This window comes from Mus musculus, chromosome 4, assembly GCF_000001635.26.
Source record: "Mus musculus strain C57BL/6J chromosome 4, GRCm38.p6 C57BL/6J".
NCBI classification, from domain to species: domain Eukaryota; kingdom Metazoa; phylum Chordata; class Mammalia; order Rodentia; family Muridae; genus Mus; species Mus musculus.
The window spans coordinates 144,977,966-144,996,112 of NC_000070.6; the positions used below are offsets into that span (position 1 = coordinate 144,977,966).

General features: G+C 45.0%; 1 protein-coding gene across 11 annotated transcripts in view; it reads right to left on the bottom strand.

The window, feature by feature from the left end:
* Positions 1 to 18,147, bottom strand: part of Vps13d (vacuolar protein sorting 13D) — a 323,993-nt gene that overhangs the window by 106,921 nt on the left and 198,925 nt on the right. For all 11 annotated transcript variants that reach the window (XR_003954929.1, XR_003954931.1, XR_881424.3 and 8 more), the window contains one exon: positions 5,353 to 5,484. Coding sequence is in view for 5 of the 11 variants with exons in the window: in NM_001276465.1 (NP_001263394.1) it covers positions 5,353 to 5,484 (132 nt within the window). In the remaining 6 variants the exon portion in view is untranslated. The remainder of the gene's footprint in view (positions 1 to 5,352; positions 5,485 to 18,147) is intronic.

Here is an 18,147-nt window from a genome sequence, read left to right on the forward strand (position 1 = left end):
CTTGGCTCCTGACTGCTGCTGACCTTTCAACACCTTGGCCCATCAAAGCACTGTCAGAGGACTCTTTCTGCTTCTTGCTAAGCATTCTGGCTTCAGTGGCACTCTAAGCACCAGTGTGGTCCATTGTACACGACTTCCTGAGTACCCACCACGGAGTCAGCCACCCATGAGGACTTGCTAAGAACCCACGTTGTTCCAGTCGTCATTTTAATTATGGCTCCCATGACAAAAATTGGGGTTTGCTGTTCTCATTTAACTGGTTGGCAATGCTGAGAATGTAGACTTGTAAAGTCTCACTGCCAAAATTAGAAGTGCTCAGCCGCTCTCCATGATCTAGCAGGCTTAGCACAGCCTTCTTATGCCCCACACTCAGAGTCAGGGGCAGCGTTACTGTATGAGGAGAAGGGAGGAGGAAAGGACATGGAGAGACAGAAGGAAAGACAGAAAGAATAGAGAGCATCTCAGGGCCAGCTGGAACTAAATGGAAAATGAGTTGAACACACAAAAACAGCTTTGCTCTAGAGCACAGGTGGGCCATGAAGGCTGTCTGGAAATCTCTAAGGAGACTCAAAAAGAGGCCAGGAGGCAGGGTGAAAGCAGACACACGGATTACACCACCCAGGAGAGACTGGATCTCTAGCCTCTCATTAGTGCTCCATCCTCCTCTGAGGAGCCTTGGTGCCACCCAGGAAGATGCCTTTATACCAAAGGGCACAGGGGCTGAACCTGAGCATACATCCCAACCCCCTTCTAGGAGGCTACAAATGGCTCAAGTCCTCTCAAAGGCCAGGAAATAAGGAGGAATTGTGGCTCTGAGCCAGGGGTGCTTCTATAAGTCAGGTAGCATGGTAAAGGAAATCTTGGCTAGGCTAGAAAGGAGAGTCCACAAGTTTGAGACTCTTGCAGCTTGGTGACTCAGTTCCTTCATCTCTGACGGAGATGGTGCTGCCTACCAACTCCTTCAGTTAAGGTTAACGGAGAAGATCCATGTTGGGACAGAACAAGCGCAATACAGTAGCCCTCACTACCTGTATCTTCACTCTGGGCCTAGGAGCCCTGCTCATGCCCTGGGGTTGCTGCTGTTCACAGCATTCACTGTCCCAATGCCTTCAAACCAAAAGCAGATCAGAACCAAGGCCAGGGTTGGGAGAAGAGAGAAAACTGGGCAATGATAGCCAATGGCTGTTTCCCCACTTTCCCTGAGGCTTCCTCTGCAACCCATTACCCAAGGTTTTGGGTCCCATCACCACCACTGCTGTCAGTCTGCTTGACACCCTCCCACACACCCCAAATCTGGAAACCACATCAAAGACTCACTCAAACTGCTTGGGGCAGACCCTTCATCTCCTGATCCCGATCCCAAACTTGTCACTCACTGTGAAGAATTAACATGGGGCAAAGCAGAGGCCTCTTGGCTCTATATTCTTCTGATATTTTCCTCCAGCCCCCCTTTTCTCTGTAGCTGCCCACCTGCAGGCCAGCTCTCTACAGGCTCTGCACCCCACCTCCAGCCAACAGAGCAGCCAAGACATGGCTGACACATGGACTTTGGCTTTCCAGAGTCTACCGATAGCCACTTTTCACTGCTGCTGCCCCACAGGTGGGCTGACGGAAAGCCTCTCAGGTGACAGAGGAGGGACACTCCATCTGTCTTGTGAGGACAGAGGGAAGATGACAAACACACACAAGCACTAGGGTAAGTTCTGGCCTTCCAGAAGAGGAAAGAGAGGCCCTCTCTTCTAAACTAACCACCAGAGGCCCATGGCAAGTAGCTCAGACTTCTGTTAGAACAGTAACTGTCTATGTTACAGGCAGTGGGCAACAAGGGAAATAACAGTGAACATCTCCCAGTTTATCTCCTATGTTATCTCCCTCCCCTCCCAAACAAGTCTCTTTGACTTGCTAGACTATGGACTTGCTGAGGAACACCACAAAGTTGTAAAGTTGTACTTGACCTGGCACACAGTGAAACAATGTATTGGCCAAGGATTTAGAAGACAATAGAGAAAGGATGCTAGGAGGAACCCCACTGCACATAGGTACAACATGGGGTGTGGGATACCAGGGGCTGTGTTGCCCTCAGAACTTCAAGCAAGCCATTGACTTCTATCTGCGCAGCTGAGTAAACTGCTGGATACAAGTCTGCAGGTGTCAAATGTTTCTGACAGGTTAGCTCCCGGCTTAGAGACAGTGTAAGCTGGAGCTAGGCTGTGGCTGAGAGAAACAGTGACCATCTAGTCATGTAAGGCCCTGGGGTCCATTTCCAGCAAAGGAAGGAAGGACGGAGGGAACAAAGGGGATTTCACTATTACTCATTTCCTGAATTCTTTTTGATTTTGCTAACCATGTAAATGAGTTGGTTTCATTAGAAGAGAAAGGTGACATTTTTAGCATGCTACTTTAGTCTGGATCCTCTTCTTCAAAATTCCCTCCTCCCCTGCCTCTAGGAGACAAGCACCCAAGGAGAAAAACCTGAAGTTTACAAGGTTGCCTTTGCTTTTTCTTTATATTTTCTGTATTAAAAATACATACATACACTCACAAACCACACACACACACACACACACACACACCTCCTAGATATTCCTTTCTGTCTAAATAGTGAAAGAACCCAAGGATCTGGTCTTGTGATCGATCGCCTTTGTGCCTGCAATCTGAATGGGCCAACTTGATAAAATATTCGAAACGAGTAGATACTTTATAAAAGACAAACAAACAACTAAAGGGTGACTCCTAGCCACAAACTAGGCATTGTTCAGAAAAGTTAACCATACAGGATCCTGGGTTAGGACTGAGGAGAATGGGAAGTAGCAGAGGTGCACAGAACTGATGAGCCTGCTATGAAGCCTTAGCAGACCTTAAATTGGATGTCAGTGACAATCTGTTTAATACTGTTTAATTAAATGGAAAAAAACCCCACAAAACTAAATACAACTTGATGTGGGAGATCAAAGTTGACGCTGCTGTGGCACTGGGGACTTTGTGGGGTTTTCACTCCATCAGGAAGTAATTACACAATATTTTCCAGAAGTGAAACAGTGAGTATAAGTGGAAAAAAATGTGGAAACATTTAGTTAGAACAGTAGAGCAAGGTATTAAAGACTCCTTTAACGGGTTAACTCTGAGGGGAATATGCAAATAATTAGGTCCTTAAACATGTTTTTAATTACAAATCTAGGATAAAAGTCAGAGGTAGAAGTCGGCACCAGAGTTTTTCCTGAGTACGCCCTTCCTGCAGAGGGATGACTAGACCACTCACATGACCCTGAGTACAGGCTGATAACAGAGGACACTCCGAGCCACGTCTGCCAGGGTCCCTTGTGACCTCTCCTATATGCCCAGGAAGACTGGGGTCACATGCCTCCCTCACCACCCACTGGCTAGGCTCCACCTTCAGCGTGGGTGGAGATACAAGGTCCTCATCTTCAAAGTTAAAATTCAGGCAGTAACTGTGCCCAGATCACATGAAACTTCAAGTGTTTTATGAAACTCATTTTGCTGATTTCTTCCTGGCTGCAGATTTTAGCTCACTGGCCTGTTTCCAGGGTGTGTACCATGTGGGCAGCAACTCTACGATGCCTGGACTATACAATTTGTCCAGAGTGTTTTTCTGTTCTTCTATCATTCTATTACAAATGAATCTTGTTTCAAAGAACCAGAGATGGTTTGGATCAAATAGAGGTGGGTTAACAAAGAATTTAAGATTTAACACCCAAAGATCTGTAATTTTACTTAGCCCATCCTCCTTTTTGAGACAGGGATGCCAGGCTGACTGTGGAAGGTAGCTGAGGCTGACTTTAAACTTGTGGTCCTCCTGCCTCCATCTCCTGAGTGCAAATGCTACTACTCTTGGTTTATGCAGTGCTAGACATGGAACCTGGGGCACTGTGCATGCTAAGCAAGCATTCTACCAGCTTAGCTACATCTCTCACCCCTTACTTATCCTTTGATAGTATCCCTAAGTCCTCATGGGAAATGGAAAGTAGGACATGTGTTAACACAAATGTTGACCTGCAGCTCTCCAGCTGAGTTTATTGAGTGATTTAAACCCCAGGCACTTCTAGGTTCAGAGGGTTCTCCAGTGAGTGGGACACCCTAGCTATCACTGGCTGACACTCCAGTAGAGTCTATATTATGTTCCGTTTTGCTGAGAAATGACTCTCTAGGTTTGAGTCTGAGGCTCAAAATCCCATCAATAGTGCAGTTTATAGGAAGGTCTCAGCCCTCTCAGCGTTCAGAAATGAAGATCTAAGTTTCTGTTGTTGAAGCCTCTCGGTGCACAGCATGTGTTGGTAGCAGAATAGGCTCAAGGGAAGAAGTGCACAGCACTATTTAGAGATACTCCAGTGATACCATGGCAGGATACACCTAAGAAGATGCCATATCCTATCTCCTAAATTCTAGACTTCGTTTTCTATGTTCTCATTCAAACAAGATATGAAATGGGAATTGAGGCCTCTGGTATTGTCTCAAGCAATGACACTGAAGGCCACCCCCAGGAGCTAATCTTCCCCTGAACGCTTCCACCAGTCAGCAACACCCACAGTGCCAGAATCTTCCCTAGTTCGCTTCACCTCAGAGGATACAAGTTACACTAGGACATTTCTACGCCCCAAATTCAGTCATCTCACACCTGGTCAAGAGAGCACAGGTCACACAGCACCTTACATTCGGAGAATTTCCACAAAATAGCACCAGAGACTACCATGGTTACCATGTCAGCTAAGAATAATCTCACTAACTGAAAATGTGTAAGAGCAACAAAATAATTAAGAAAACTGCATTTCCAGGATATTCGATGGGTAATAATTTGCTTCTTAGTTTCAGTTTGCTAGCATTCTCTAGCAAACAGTAAAGTTAAAAAAAAATATATGGGGCGTGGTGGTGCACGCCTTTAATCCCAGCACTCGGGAGGCAGAGGCAGGCGGATTTCTGAGTTCGATGCCAGCCTGGTCTACAAAGTGAGTTCCAGGACAGCCAGAGCTATATAGAGAAACCCTGTCTCAAAAAACAAAACAAAACAAAACAAAACAAAACAAAACAAAACAAAACAAAATATATATAAGGGACAAAAGTCCCTTAAGACTGAGACTATCTCATGCCCCGGCCTCTCTGAACTGACTACAGAGACTGATACCGCAGAGACAACACAGGGAGGTCTGCTTTGGAGCAGGCTGAGAGCCATTCCCTCTGGTACTGGTCATTTACAATCTGACATTTAGGACAAGTCATTCTTTAGTCTCTTCCAAGGGCTGTATCAGCATGAAGCTCCTGGGTCATAAAGAAATTTCTCAAAGACAGACAAGGCAAAACAGTAGACCAATGGGCTGTTTCTTACAGCCCCCCACTTACAACTCGTCCTGGATGTTGTCCGTTAGCTTGAAGAGCTGTTCCTGTCCTTCTGCTTGGCTCTCAGAATATCGAGGAAGCAGCCCCTGGGGACCAGTGCAGCAACGTGGTTTCCGAACCCTCTGGGCTTGGGTCCTAGAAGGGCAAATGGACAAGAAGAGGTTAAAGTGTCATGGTTAAAAGGATTTTCCTTCCTTGTTTGAAAAGGCATTGCTTAATAGACAGAATCCAGCTGCTGCAGGACTGTGTGGTATATGACATGCCCACTGTGGATTCAGACTGGACTTTACGATCTTTTGGCTCTAAATTATTATGACGTTCAATGTGCTAACTTCCTTAGCTCCCCATTTCACTTTTTGTGTGATAGGATGTCATTACCTATCTGTTGGGCTTCTGCTGGAGAGCATAGATTACCGATCACCATGGCTCTTTAGGATGATTATCACAAGCTTCCCGTGGCCCACACCATTTGGCTAAGGGTCTCTTTGGGTCAGCCCTCTGGGGACATGCCGTGGGTTCAGGAAGAACACAGCAGGGGCCTAGGCTATAGTGTGAACCTACCATGTTACCAGGTTCCTATGGAGTGAGCTCAGTCTCCCTGGTAAAGAGTAAGGAATGCAGCAGCCACGGGAAGGAGCTAGTCCCAGGCCACAGCAGCAGCTCTAACTCATGCCCTTGGCTGTTGGTTGCCTAAAGGAATCTGCTTTGCTATGGCTTTCAGGGTCGGCTGCTGTTGTCTTTTTCCACAAACCATAGACAGGATAATTGATAAATACTTTTTGGTGTTTTCCTAGAAACAGGAGTCCATATTTGTCTTGGAAAGACAGCACATACTTCAGATGACTGATAAGCCTGTACTGGGTCTGTCCTTAGCTGTGCACTTGCTGTACTTTCTATTATTTGTTCCTGGAACCCACTGAAGCAAAACATCCCTCTCTAGACATACCTCAACGAGGGGAGCAGGCAGCCGCACTGAATCAGCACTTTAGAACCGGTGCTAGTGGAGACAGACCGACCGGGAAGAGGTACTCTGTAGGGCAAGTCTGGGTAGGATCCTGGAAGCAGAAGCCTGGAACTTGCCACAGGCTATCTGCAGAGCTAAGATCATTGCAAGTGTTTCTGGACACAGGTCAGGCTGAGTTCGCCAGGCTGTGGGTCCAGAAGGTGCCATGGGGGGAGGTATATACATGTGACAGTTCGTAGGAAGCCAGAGAGTGAGTCTCCTACTCCCAGACAATTTTCAAATATTTAGGTATGAGGGTGCTTAAGTCTTGGTTGTGTTTCCAGGAGTTATATAAAGACACAGTGACTTGCATGAGGGACTAGGTAATGGGTTGGCTTCATTTACAGCACATATTTACATACTCCACTATGCTTAGGCTCAATTCCTCCTTCAAGGTTTAGGCTTACTAATGTGCCGACCCCTGAGTTCTCCCTGAAAGCAGGGATGGTGATGTTGGCAGACACTATGGGTCCACTGTAGAGGAACTTTATAACTGCTCAGCTTTGGATGCTAGCAGGTCACCATATACAAGGTGTCCGCAGGAAGGTGCTGGGTGCACTTTTCCAGATAGCGTGTTTTAGTTTCCTGGCCTGGTGAAACAACTGCTGTCATTTCACTGTCTAGACGGATCAATAACATGTCTTCCCCAAGCATTCCCATAGTTCTTTTGCCTAAGAAACTCTGGAAGTGCCACTGGATAGCAAGTAGAAGACCAGACATCCCTTCTAAAGGGAGATGGTGAGGTCACTTTCCTACCTCCTTTCAACACAAGGTTTGATTATCCTTTCACCCCACTTCCCAACTTGCAGATATTTGTGGGCTTTCCTATAACATATACTTCACACTAACTATAATATCCACCTCTCTACACCTGCTAACAAATTTGGGTTTATCTGCTTTGAGTGAGGGTCTTACTATGTCGTAGCTCATGCGGGGCCTGAACTTATATATAGCTCTAGCTGGCCCTGAACTGGCTGGCCTGCCTTAGCCTCCTGCATGCCAATTCCCCCTACATCAGTGAGAATATCACCTCACTCAGACATGTGTGTATTTATTGCCTCCACACAAACAGCACACACCATGAGAAAAAAACATTTGGCTTCAGCAGCGCCTGGCTGCCTGCAGAGAAGCAACAGAATGGTGAATGGTTTGCGAGAGGGGAACAGTGGAGGCCTACACTGGGCTGCAAAGCAAAGACGAGGTTTTATGATGTTTAAGGGGCATCATCTCATTTTCCTAGGGTACTTCTGTCTAGTCCACTAGGGAAACAAAGGAAAGATGTGAAACTTTGTGGACATGTGTCCTGTTCCTTTCAAGACAGTAGCTTTCCTTAGTGCTTAACAGCGGAGTGAGGGGAAAACTGACTGTGAACACTGCATCTCTCTGAAGAAAATGAAGGTAGTCTGGCAAACCAATGAAAGATGGCAGGCTCCTGCTCCTGAGCTTCTAGAAGTCACACCAACTGAAGGCCAACTTAGAATGGAAGAAATGTGCCCTATGTCACCAAAAAGTTTATTCCTTGACAGTAATTCCTTGACTAGGTGGCCTCCTCTAGAGCCCTTTCTCAAACTTTATTTCCACTCCCAATTTATTTATTATTTTCTAGTCCGCAATCTATGACCCCACAGATACATCCAGAATGAGCAGGTAGAGCAGCTCCGTTGTGGGCTCCACATACCCATGAGTTATGCTTACCCTCTCCCTGATTTTCCACAGAGGGCAAACTACTCCCAATTTTTACGGTCCTCTCTTGGTGGTCTACCAAACACCAAGGGATAGGCTGGATTTGGTACCTAGTGCTAGGGCCTACAAGAGCTCACTGTGATGTTCCAAGTTAATGTTCATGTCAATATGACGTAGACAGGAAAACCCCACAGCCTCTAGCTCAGAGAGAGGACGAGCTCTGTAAACGAGGGGTTCCCCACAGACGGGTGATTTGAGTGTATTCTTTAGAAAGGTGAAAGGCAGATTAAAGGTTCTCTTCCTCATTCTTCTACAATGTTGAGTCAGTAACTAAAGCTAGTTTTTCTTCTTTAAAACACAAATAAAATTTCAAGTTCTCATGTCCGGGTTGGTAGGTCATGAGCAGGGAGGGCTTGGGCATGATGTGTAAAGTCACTGTGAGAACAAATCTGAATCCAAGCTTAGTTAACAACAACACAACAACAACAACAACAACAACAAAAAGCCAAACACAAGCAAATGTTTCCAAACCCAGGAGCTCGCAGAAAGGTTATGAGGTAATCTTCACTGGGGAAAAGGAACTACTGTGTGGTAGAACTGTTCTCATAGTCATCTGTATGGCTAGCTGTTAAGTCACTATCTTCAGGCCCAGTGAGCCAGGCATTAGGATGGCTTCCTTTCAGGGCCTGCCACTGTCACTGGCCTCTTTCTTTATTTGAATAAAGAATACACAGTCCCACTGCTGACCAGCTTGGGTCTACTGCATCCAGCTCCCATTCCCCCTCTTCTGGCACAGCCCTGAGTCGGAATCTTGTGTCTATTGCCCATGTTCTTTCTTAGGCTGTCTTCCCACACTTCAAAGTATGCTCTGGCATATAGACAGTGTTGTCTATAATTTCTAATCATGTTGCTAATTGCAGATGCCACTGTCTATTGAGAGGATTCAGCCATTCCCTTAGGCAGCTGGAATTCACTTGTATCTGTTTACTATTACCCCATGGTATGAACATCTGAGTACTGGCCCAAGTCTTGGTATTATAAGTGATGTGGCTATAAACATTCTTGTGCATTTGAATAACAAATAATAATAATATACATTTTGTATTGTTGATGACCTTTGGATTTGGACATACACACACATACATACATGCACACTTTCTGCCAGTATATTAAAGTTTGCTGAAGAGGAGAGTTTTAGCTAGTTTTAAAGAGGTGAAGCCATTTTGTACTTCCCCCATGATGTAGTAGAACGACCTAACTACCTACTGTCTAGGGCAGCACTGTTTAATATGCTGTCGCTGCCACATGGCTACTGAGCATGTGAGATGTGACCAGTGTAACAAAAGAACCAAAATTTAAATTTACTTTCACCTGAGAACCCATCTCAAAACAAACTGACAAAAGAAAGGAAAAGAAAGGAACGTCGGATATGTGTGTGTGTCTGTGTGTGTGGTATACTCCCAGCATTCAGGAACCAGAAGTGGTGGCAAGAGGTGGGGGACAGGGTGTCAGTAACTCAAGGCAAGCCTAAATTAAAAGCAAATTAAAGGCTAGTCTGGATTACATAATATCCTGTCTCAGAGGTAAAAAGAAAACAAAATTAAATTGATTCATACTTAGTTGTATGTTGGAGAACTCTGATCTAGAGTCTATTTGCATTTATTCATTTGTTTATTTATTGTGGAGAGGTGTGTGCATGCCATAGCATATGTGAAGAGGTCAGAGGACATCTCTTGGGTGTCTCTCACTGTGGGTTCTAGAAATCAAGCTCAGGTCAAGTTCAGGCAGCAAACACTGCAAAGTCATCTCACCAACTGGGGTTAGATTCTTCAGCCTGCTGCTGGAGTGGGTATAAAATGGCCTCAGTGTTCGTATTCCATCTCCTTTTGGATGACAGGATAATGGTGTTCTGTAATAGCAATTCTCAACTGTAGCCTAGACTACATCTGGGAATCAACGGAAACCAAGCTGTTGGACACTCCTGGGCGAAATTTTCTTAACCTGACTTTGAATAAGGAAGATCTACCCTCATTCTGGACTATACCTCATAGTGGCAGCCCACATAAAGGGCTAAGGATGGAGGAAGCTTTGTGTTTTGCCTGCTTGTCCCACTCTCTCTGGCAAGTTTATCTATGCTACTGAGACCAATTCTAATGTAGTCAAAAGACAAGCATCTCTCCAGGAATCCTCTAGATTTAGATAGCCGAGCTGTCCAGCATCTTGGATGCAATAACTACCAGATTCTCAGCCTTTGTACTGTGAGACAGCCATTGCTGGACTGCTTGGGTCATAGCCTGGAAGCCAGTCGGCTAGCTCCCCATTATATCTATTTATTCATGCTACCATTCATGCTTCTTTAGAGACCCCTGACTAATATGGTATTCATAGGATGGTAGCTGTGGCTCCCGTCATTGGTGCTGGGGCATGAAGGTCAATACTAAAACTGTTTTGCCACCCCACTCCTAATTGTCATGATGGACAGCTATTTGGGCAATGTCTGGTACAACACTAAACAGGAAGTGGGAAAAACCTCCAATCATACTCCTTGGGTAACAGTGCTTCTTGACCAACACTGAGAACAAGAGTCAGTTCAGTGTGTGCAGTCTCTGCCTCCACAAGCCTTTGTTTAGCCAAAGGTCTGCGGTACACTTAATTGCTGCCAGCTGGGGGTTGTCGGCCATTTTTAAGCCCTCAGCTGCTGCGGTTTATAAATTTCACAGCATATAGGAAGAAGCAGCCCTTCCAGTCAACCAGCTAATCCAAAATGTCAGCACCAAATGAACTTGAGCTTTGAACTCCATGAAAATGTCAGGAGGCTGTGATACACCATGGATGCCTCTTCCCCCAGGGAAGAGGCTACTCACACAGTGGCTGATATACTGCAGATACCCACCCAGGGAGAGCTGTCCAGGAATACTCAGTTCATCTGGTGGGGGCTATGTGACAGATACCGGAGGCCTCCAAACCAAAGATCAGAGCAGTGAAAACAACCTCTGTCATAGTTTTGAAGCCACAGTAAATCCAAACAAGGTGGCGGGCAAGATCTAACCAGTTCCACTTGGTTGATCTTGCCTTTCAGCCTGAGGTCAGCAGTTGGCCAGGCCATGATTTGTTCTTTGCTTGTATGGTGAGTAGCTGTGTCACAAGTCTGTTAGTTGGAGACAGATGGCTGTGTATGTCCATACCCCAGCAGGGTGTAAGCTGATAGCTGGTTGTGAAGTCTGTCATTGTCAATGTCTATCAAGCAAGTGAGACCCACACACTATCAGTAAATGAGTAGATGGTATGCAGACTATGATAACCAAGCACAGTAATTTATTCAACAGAGGGCTAGCATCTTACTGAGGGTTGTACGTGCTGACCTCTGTGAAGTGATAGATGATGCTTGCATTTATTTTATATGTGAGCCCAAGATTTTTGTTTTTACTATCTTACTGATATGCACTGTGATTAACCAAGCACATATAATTAGACTAAAACCAGAAGATTGGCCCAGACTCTCAACATTGAATGCTCACTGCTAATAGCTACAAGGTATCAGGGGTCTTGGCTGAATGGCTCCATCAAACATTCGTCATTGCTCTGGATGGAACCAAACAGTCCCCCCAATAAGCACCACCTGCACTGGAGAGCCTGGTTTGGCTAAAACACACTCTGATGCCTACTGCAGTACAGTGTCTGAGGCCCAGAAGACCTCTGACCTGCAGCTCTCTTGTCTCTGTCCCATAAATCCATTTGCAAAGACTATAAGGAATGTGCTTCTCCTGGACAAAAAGACTTTACTCCACTCAGTGTATGGTGTGGTGACAAGAAAGCTTGAGTTTGAAGAGCAAGTCTATTATTTACAAACTGTTTCCTTTCTTATAATACAAAGTTGATGACTGACAGCATGTCTCAGTAGGAAGAGGCACTCATCGCCAGGTTTCAGGACATGTGTTCAATCTTTCATACTTCACCATGGTATATGTATACTCATACCACATGTACACATACACACACACAAAGAGAGAGAGAGAGAAAGAGAGAGAGAGAGAGAGAGAGAGAATGAATACATATAACAAATATTAAAATGAAGTCGATGATAGGACTGTAACTGGGAGTAAATAAGTCAATAAACATAGTGCTTAGAATGGGGGCTGGTCTATACAACACACTCCATAGAATGGCACTCAAAGCACAGAGAAGGGTGCTGAGCTCAGACAGATGGGCCAGGGGAGGCTCACAGCTTGCCGTTTCCTTTCCTGTTGACATTCCACTCCCTCTCTGGAGCTCTGAAGTCAGAGTCATGTGTAATGCACAATACACAAAGCCTCACACCATATTATTGCCACTGAGAATGGGGGAGATGTTGACTCAAGGAATATAGAAATCCTATTTATATTGTTAGGTTTTAGCAGTCCAGCAGAGACGATTTCCTGGGCTGGGTTTGCACCCATCAGTGGGATTCACACCTGACTTGTTTATAGGGGTCAAGGCTCTTTGTAATCTCACTCATTTGGGGACAAAGTGACACTGTGACCGTGACAGCTGGTAGGTCTAATACCAGCAGATGTGCTGCTGGGACTTCAACTTGAGGACAAAGATATTCCAGACTTTTTCTTGGTCAACTGCCTCCAGGGTGAGACTACCTGTTTATTTCAGCTGGCTTCGGAGGGCCAAGAAGGCTCACTTTATACTGAATTCTGCACAGCTGCGAGCCTTGGGAAAGGCTCCCAAAATGTCATAAATCTGCCTGCATTCTGGGGTTGCTTTATTTTATAAAATGGCCCACAACTTTCAGGATCATTCCAGGAAAGGGTCACTAAACAACCAAAGGCTTTGTGTTTTATCCCTGACCCCAAACCAGAATCCATCGTTGATCAGACTCACACTCCTTGCAAACCTGTCACTCTAATGCTAACTCCAGGACTGTTCACACGAGCCAAAGCTGGGTCTGTAAGGCTAGTGAGAAAAGCTGATTTTCACATGACTTCTGACAAATGACTGTATAAAGTGAAAATCCAAAGGAAGAAATAAGAAATTATCTCCTCAAAAGTTGGTATCTTTTGAGATCAAGGTGGAACAGAGAAGAAGAGTTTGTGGGGAAAGGAAAAATAGAAGACTATCCCAGCCAGAGACGAATTCGTTGTTGAACATTAAGAAGTTACCTGATTGCTCTCAGCCAGTTTCCTTATCAGCACATGAGAATGTATAGTGCCTACTTGGTTGATAACGTTGCATGAAAAGAAACACAGCACACAGTAGGACTCATAAAATTAACTGTCTATCCCCACCTCTTCCTTAGAACAAGTAAATCAATTTAAAACTCATAAATGTGGCTGGGTACAGTGGCTATCACCTTTAATCCCAGCACTTGAGAGATTAAACAGGAAGATTATCAAGTCTGAGGTCAGTTTGGGCTGCATAATGAGTTCCAGGCCAGCCTGAGCTACAATCTGAGCCTTTGCCTCAAAAACCCAAATCCTTGCCTCAGTGTGGTAATGAACAACTTTAATCCCAGCACTGGGGAGGCAGAGGGAGGAGAATCTCTGAGATAGAGGCCAGCCTGGTCTACACACTGAGTTCCAGGACAGCCTGGGATACAAAGAGAAACCCTGTCTTGAAAAACAACAGCAAATGCAAACCCCAAACCAAACAAAACTCAGCCCAATCTGAGAGTGTGATATTTAGAGTTTCACTGCCACAAGCACTAATATGGTGTGTGTGTGTGTGTGTGTGTGTGTGTGTGTGTGTGTATAAGGTCTGTGACATGGCTCCCAATAAGTGTGACTCCTTAAAAGCATGCTGGAAAATGGACACAAAAGCATTTTCCCTGCTCTATTCAGATATTAATTTCCTGAAATAATGTTTGTAAAAAAGCAGTGCTCATCAGCTAGAATTCAATATTCATTGAAATTCTTAGAGCTGGAATAATCTCAGAGTATTGCCTTTAGGAAAATTCACCATAGTCAAGGGTTTACAATACATACACTATACATAATAACACACAAACACACACATTGTATATGTGTATATATATATATATACACATATACATACACATATACCATATATATGGTAAAGATATACATGGTAATATATAGCATGTATGTATGCACATATGTACGTGTATTACTGGCAAAACACTTTCTCTTATTGTGTTTGTAAAACAACCTCTCCTGTACAGCTACTGCTACCTCACAGTCTCTATCAGGGCCAAAGCCAGGTAGACTTGGAGGTACTGTGGCTTAGGGACTTGCTGCTTCGGGACTACCTGCTCAGCCTCAGGGCTTCTCACATCTTCCTGTCACACAGAGGGAAGAGGCTGGAAGAAAGGGAAAGTAGAAAAAGAGAGAACTCTGACGGAGTAAAAGCTGTCCGGTCTTTGTGCCCCTGGTTTAGGTCTTTCAGCTGAGCTGTAGGGGGCTGAGGGAGAAACAAATGTTCTAAGACAGGTACACCTCCTTCCAGCCCAGATCCACCCAAGATGAAATGTAAGTCGCTGGAAACTGTAGGAGCTGATGCAGGAGGGTCAGGTGATTAGGGAAGGTTGGCAGGCAGCAAGGCCTCTGGAGCAGAAAAGAAGCGAAGGCTGGAAACTGGGAATGACCCAGGAACCCCTGGAGCGCAGGAATGCTGGCAATTCCCTGTGGGGGACACTAGGAAACTCTTGGCCCAGGTCACATGCTCCCAGAGGTAACTGGCAGCTTTGGGGGACTGTACCATGTCTGCATTTTTCTGAGAAGGAAAAAAATGGGCTCAGAAGTCTGGCAGCCACTTTGGACCCAGCTCCTCCTAGGGAAGCAATAGTCATCTTGACATTGCTTGTCTGACCCAATGGTCAGGACTCTGATTTCATTTAATCCCCAAGAAGAGGCCTATTCGGAGTGAATTTCTTATATGGCTCATAGGATATCAGACCAAGCTTTAGGTTTCTTTGACCTTGGAGACAAGTCACCTCCAGTCCCCATGCCCCTTCTCACCAGGTGGGTTTCTTGCTGTTAATCCTTAGGCTTAACCAATAGCTAAGCTCTCACAGAAGCCAAGGCCACCTTTAGCAAGCTGCACCATCTAAGAATCAGAGATGACACTGTCTTGAAGCTTGTGTCTGTCTGGCTCTGGTCCAATGCCCTCCAGACTATCCTAATTTTTCATACCAAAAAAGACCCTTCTCTTTGTTTTGACTCTCACCATAGGGCCAGGCATAAGCCCCTACAGGAAGGGGATAAGGAGAACAGCTGTGTGTCTGAATAGGAACTGGCTTCAGCAGGGTCCTTTCTAGGCAGGAAAGAAACAGAGCAAAGCTGGCATCTTGGCCATACCCTTTGGTCCCTCTATGACAGGCTCATTTCTGCCTGGGACCAGGATGTTCCACCTGTGACAGAGAGTATTCTTTATTTGGTGATAAAACGGTCAAGCTGTCTGTTAATTACGTGCTGCCCAGTGTTAACATGGGCCAGGCTGACTGTCATAGTCCATCAACCCTTGGCAAACTGGTTTGTTTGGTCTGGATAGCAAACAACATTCCACACTACTGGATTTTTTTCTCTCCCAAATCCCCTGCGGCCCCGTCACCCCACCCCCCCCCAAACCTTTTTAAAAATTACAGTCTGTTCTGCTGTCTCTGGTTACAGTCTGTAAACAATAAGCAATGCTGATGAAATGCAAAAAGCTGAAAATTTGCAAAGCAGAAAGGTCTGCGGGATGTCCCCCATCTGTGTCACATTAAACACGCACTGCACTCGAAAGGTCCTGTGACTCTTATTGAATCAGGACCCCTGGGTGACGCAGGCCAGAAGTGCTCTTATGCTGTATGTTGACGGCCACTGAACACAAGCAAGGAGGGGCACAAGGTGGCATTAAGAAGAGTGGATATGCAGATCACTGTAGACTCTGGTTTGTGTATGTTGCAAACTGGCAGGTCATGAGGGAATGAGCACTCAGACTTTTCTTTAGTCCTTAGTGGTTAAAGTAAATAACAGGTTTTCATGACAAGGTGACTCCTTTGAATGGCTGACTCTCCATATATTAAAATGACTGCAAATAAAAACAGAATGGAAGGAAAACACTTACAGTACACTTGGTGAGATATTTAGAGGCTACTGGACATGATGGTTGCTGTGTTGGGCAAAAGGAAAGTAATTTAGTTGATCCCAGGCACTTTACATAGAGGCTCATGACACACTCTTAAGACAATGGCAGAATGTGAAAGAACAATTGGTATGTTTTAAACAGGTATTGTGCTGGTCTGTGGATGACTCAAACAGAATGAAAGGGTGTGTAAGTGCTTCAAGGCACCATGAAAAGGCCCCAGCACACCACGTTTGGTCATGGCATTAGCTTTTGCACATGCATTTCCCATCAGCCTTAGGTGAGAAGACATCAGGCAGGGACTGGGCAGCTGGCATTCAGGGTAGGGCTGCGATGGCAGCTATGAACATTTTCATTGGATCTCTGGATACTCTAGCCTTATACTGTTTTTCTCAATGGGTGTTTACTAGCATGGTACTTTATGGTGAAGAAAACATATCTTGCTGGAAGTGGCAAACTTGACCAAGGGTCTTTCTGATTTCCCTGGAATCAGTGAACTTACTGTATATCATTTGCTGAAGAGACTCTTAAGACACACAGAGTCCATCGCTATTAGGCATCTGGTCACCATGAAGAGATACCAATACTGAGAAGTTTACAATCAAGAAAGTACAGTCTTCATTCTTGCCTTTCGTGTGTGTGTGTGCGTGTGTGTGTGTGTGTGTGTGTAATTGTTATATGTACATGTGTGCACACACATGTAGGGAGGTGTATGTTGTGTTTCTCCCAGAAAAGTCTGCCACACAGAATCCCACAGTCTACACTTTTGATGACTATACATACCTAGATCTTGTATCAGATGAGTGAGTGCAGCAGCTAAGTGGAAGTGCTATGCACCATGGAGCCCTAGAAAAGCATGCTACAGCTTTTTGGGAAGGCCTGGCATCAAGCAATGGCTTGCTGTACTATAAGACTAGAAGAAACAGGTTGTATATAGATACTTAAGAATGGACAGCAACAAATAACACGATTAAAAGATACAGTCAACAGGTCATATCACACACAACCAAAACATCTGCCAGCCCTCACTTTTTGAGTTTTGGCAACACCTATTGCTATAGGCAGAGTGACAATAAACTCTCACAGTCATGACACAGACTCCAAGGCACATGGACAGGACCTAGAAGTGACTAAGCCATATCTTCCAGCATCTGGAAGGAAGACATGCACTACGTGGATGAGGGACTAGCTGGCTGTGTGGCTAATGTTGTGGAGGCTAGAGAAAAATACAGCAAGCTCCTCAACAGGAAGGCATACATGACTTCAGGGCATTTTATTTTATTTTATTTTATTTTATTTTCTTAAAGAAAAAATACTATCTCACCATGGAACCAGGTAGCAGTGTAGTCCACCTACCTCCATGTAGCCTGCCATTTGTTTTGTTTGTTTGTTTTTGAGATAGGATTTCTCTAAATAGCCCTGGCTGTCCTGGAACTTACTTTGTAGACCAGGCTGGCCTCGAACTCAGAAATTCACCTGCTTCTGCCTCCCTAGTGCTGGGATTAAAGGCGTGTGCCACCACTGCCTGGCCTGCTATTTCTTTCTAACTGAAGAACCCTGGATAAGCCATGAGAATCAGTTTTTCTGTGCAAATAAAATTTAGGGAAAAAATACTATCTAATTCTAACAGTTCCTTTACACATCTCTCAAATATCCCCTTTCTCCCCTTTTCTTTGAAGCAAGGTTTGATGTAGACCAGGTTCGCCTCAAATTTGCTATGTTATAGAAGATGACTTTCAGTTTCTGATTCTCCTGCCTCTATCTCCTGAGTGCTGGGTCACAGGTGAGTAGCATGCCTGGCAGTGTTGGAGCTCAGTCCTGGGGCTTTGCATAGACCTGGTAAGCATTCTACCAGCTGAGCCTCTCCAGGGGCTTTACAAAGATTAGGACAAAAAAATATAAAAAGCAATTCACAAGTGGAGAAGTGGTAATAGACCACAGAAATATAGGAAATGACTCCACACTGCTGACTTGCAGAGAAGTGTGAGCAGCAGCAGCAGCAGCAGCTGAGACATTTCCTCTGACTGGCAGGGTTTAAAGAT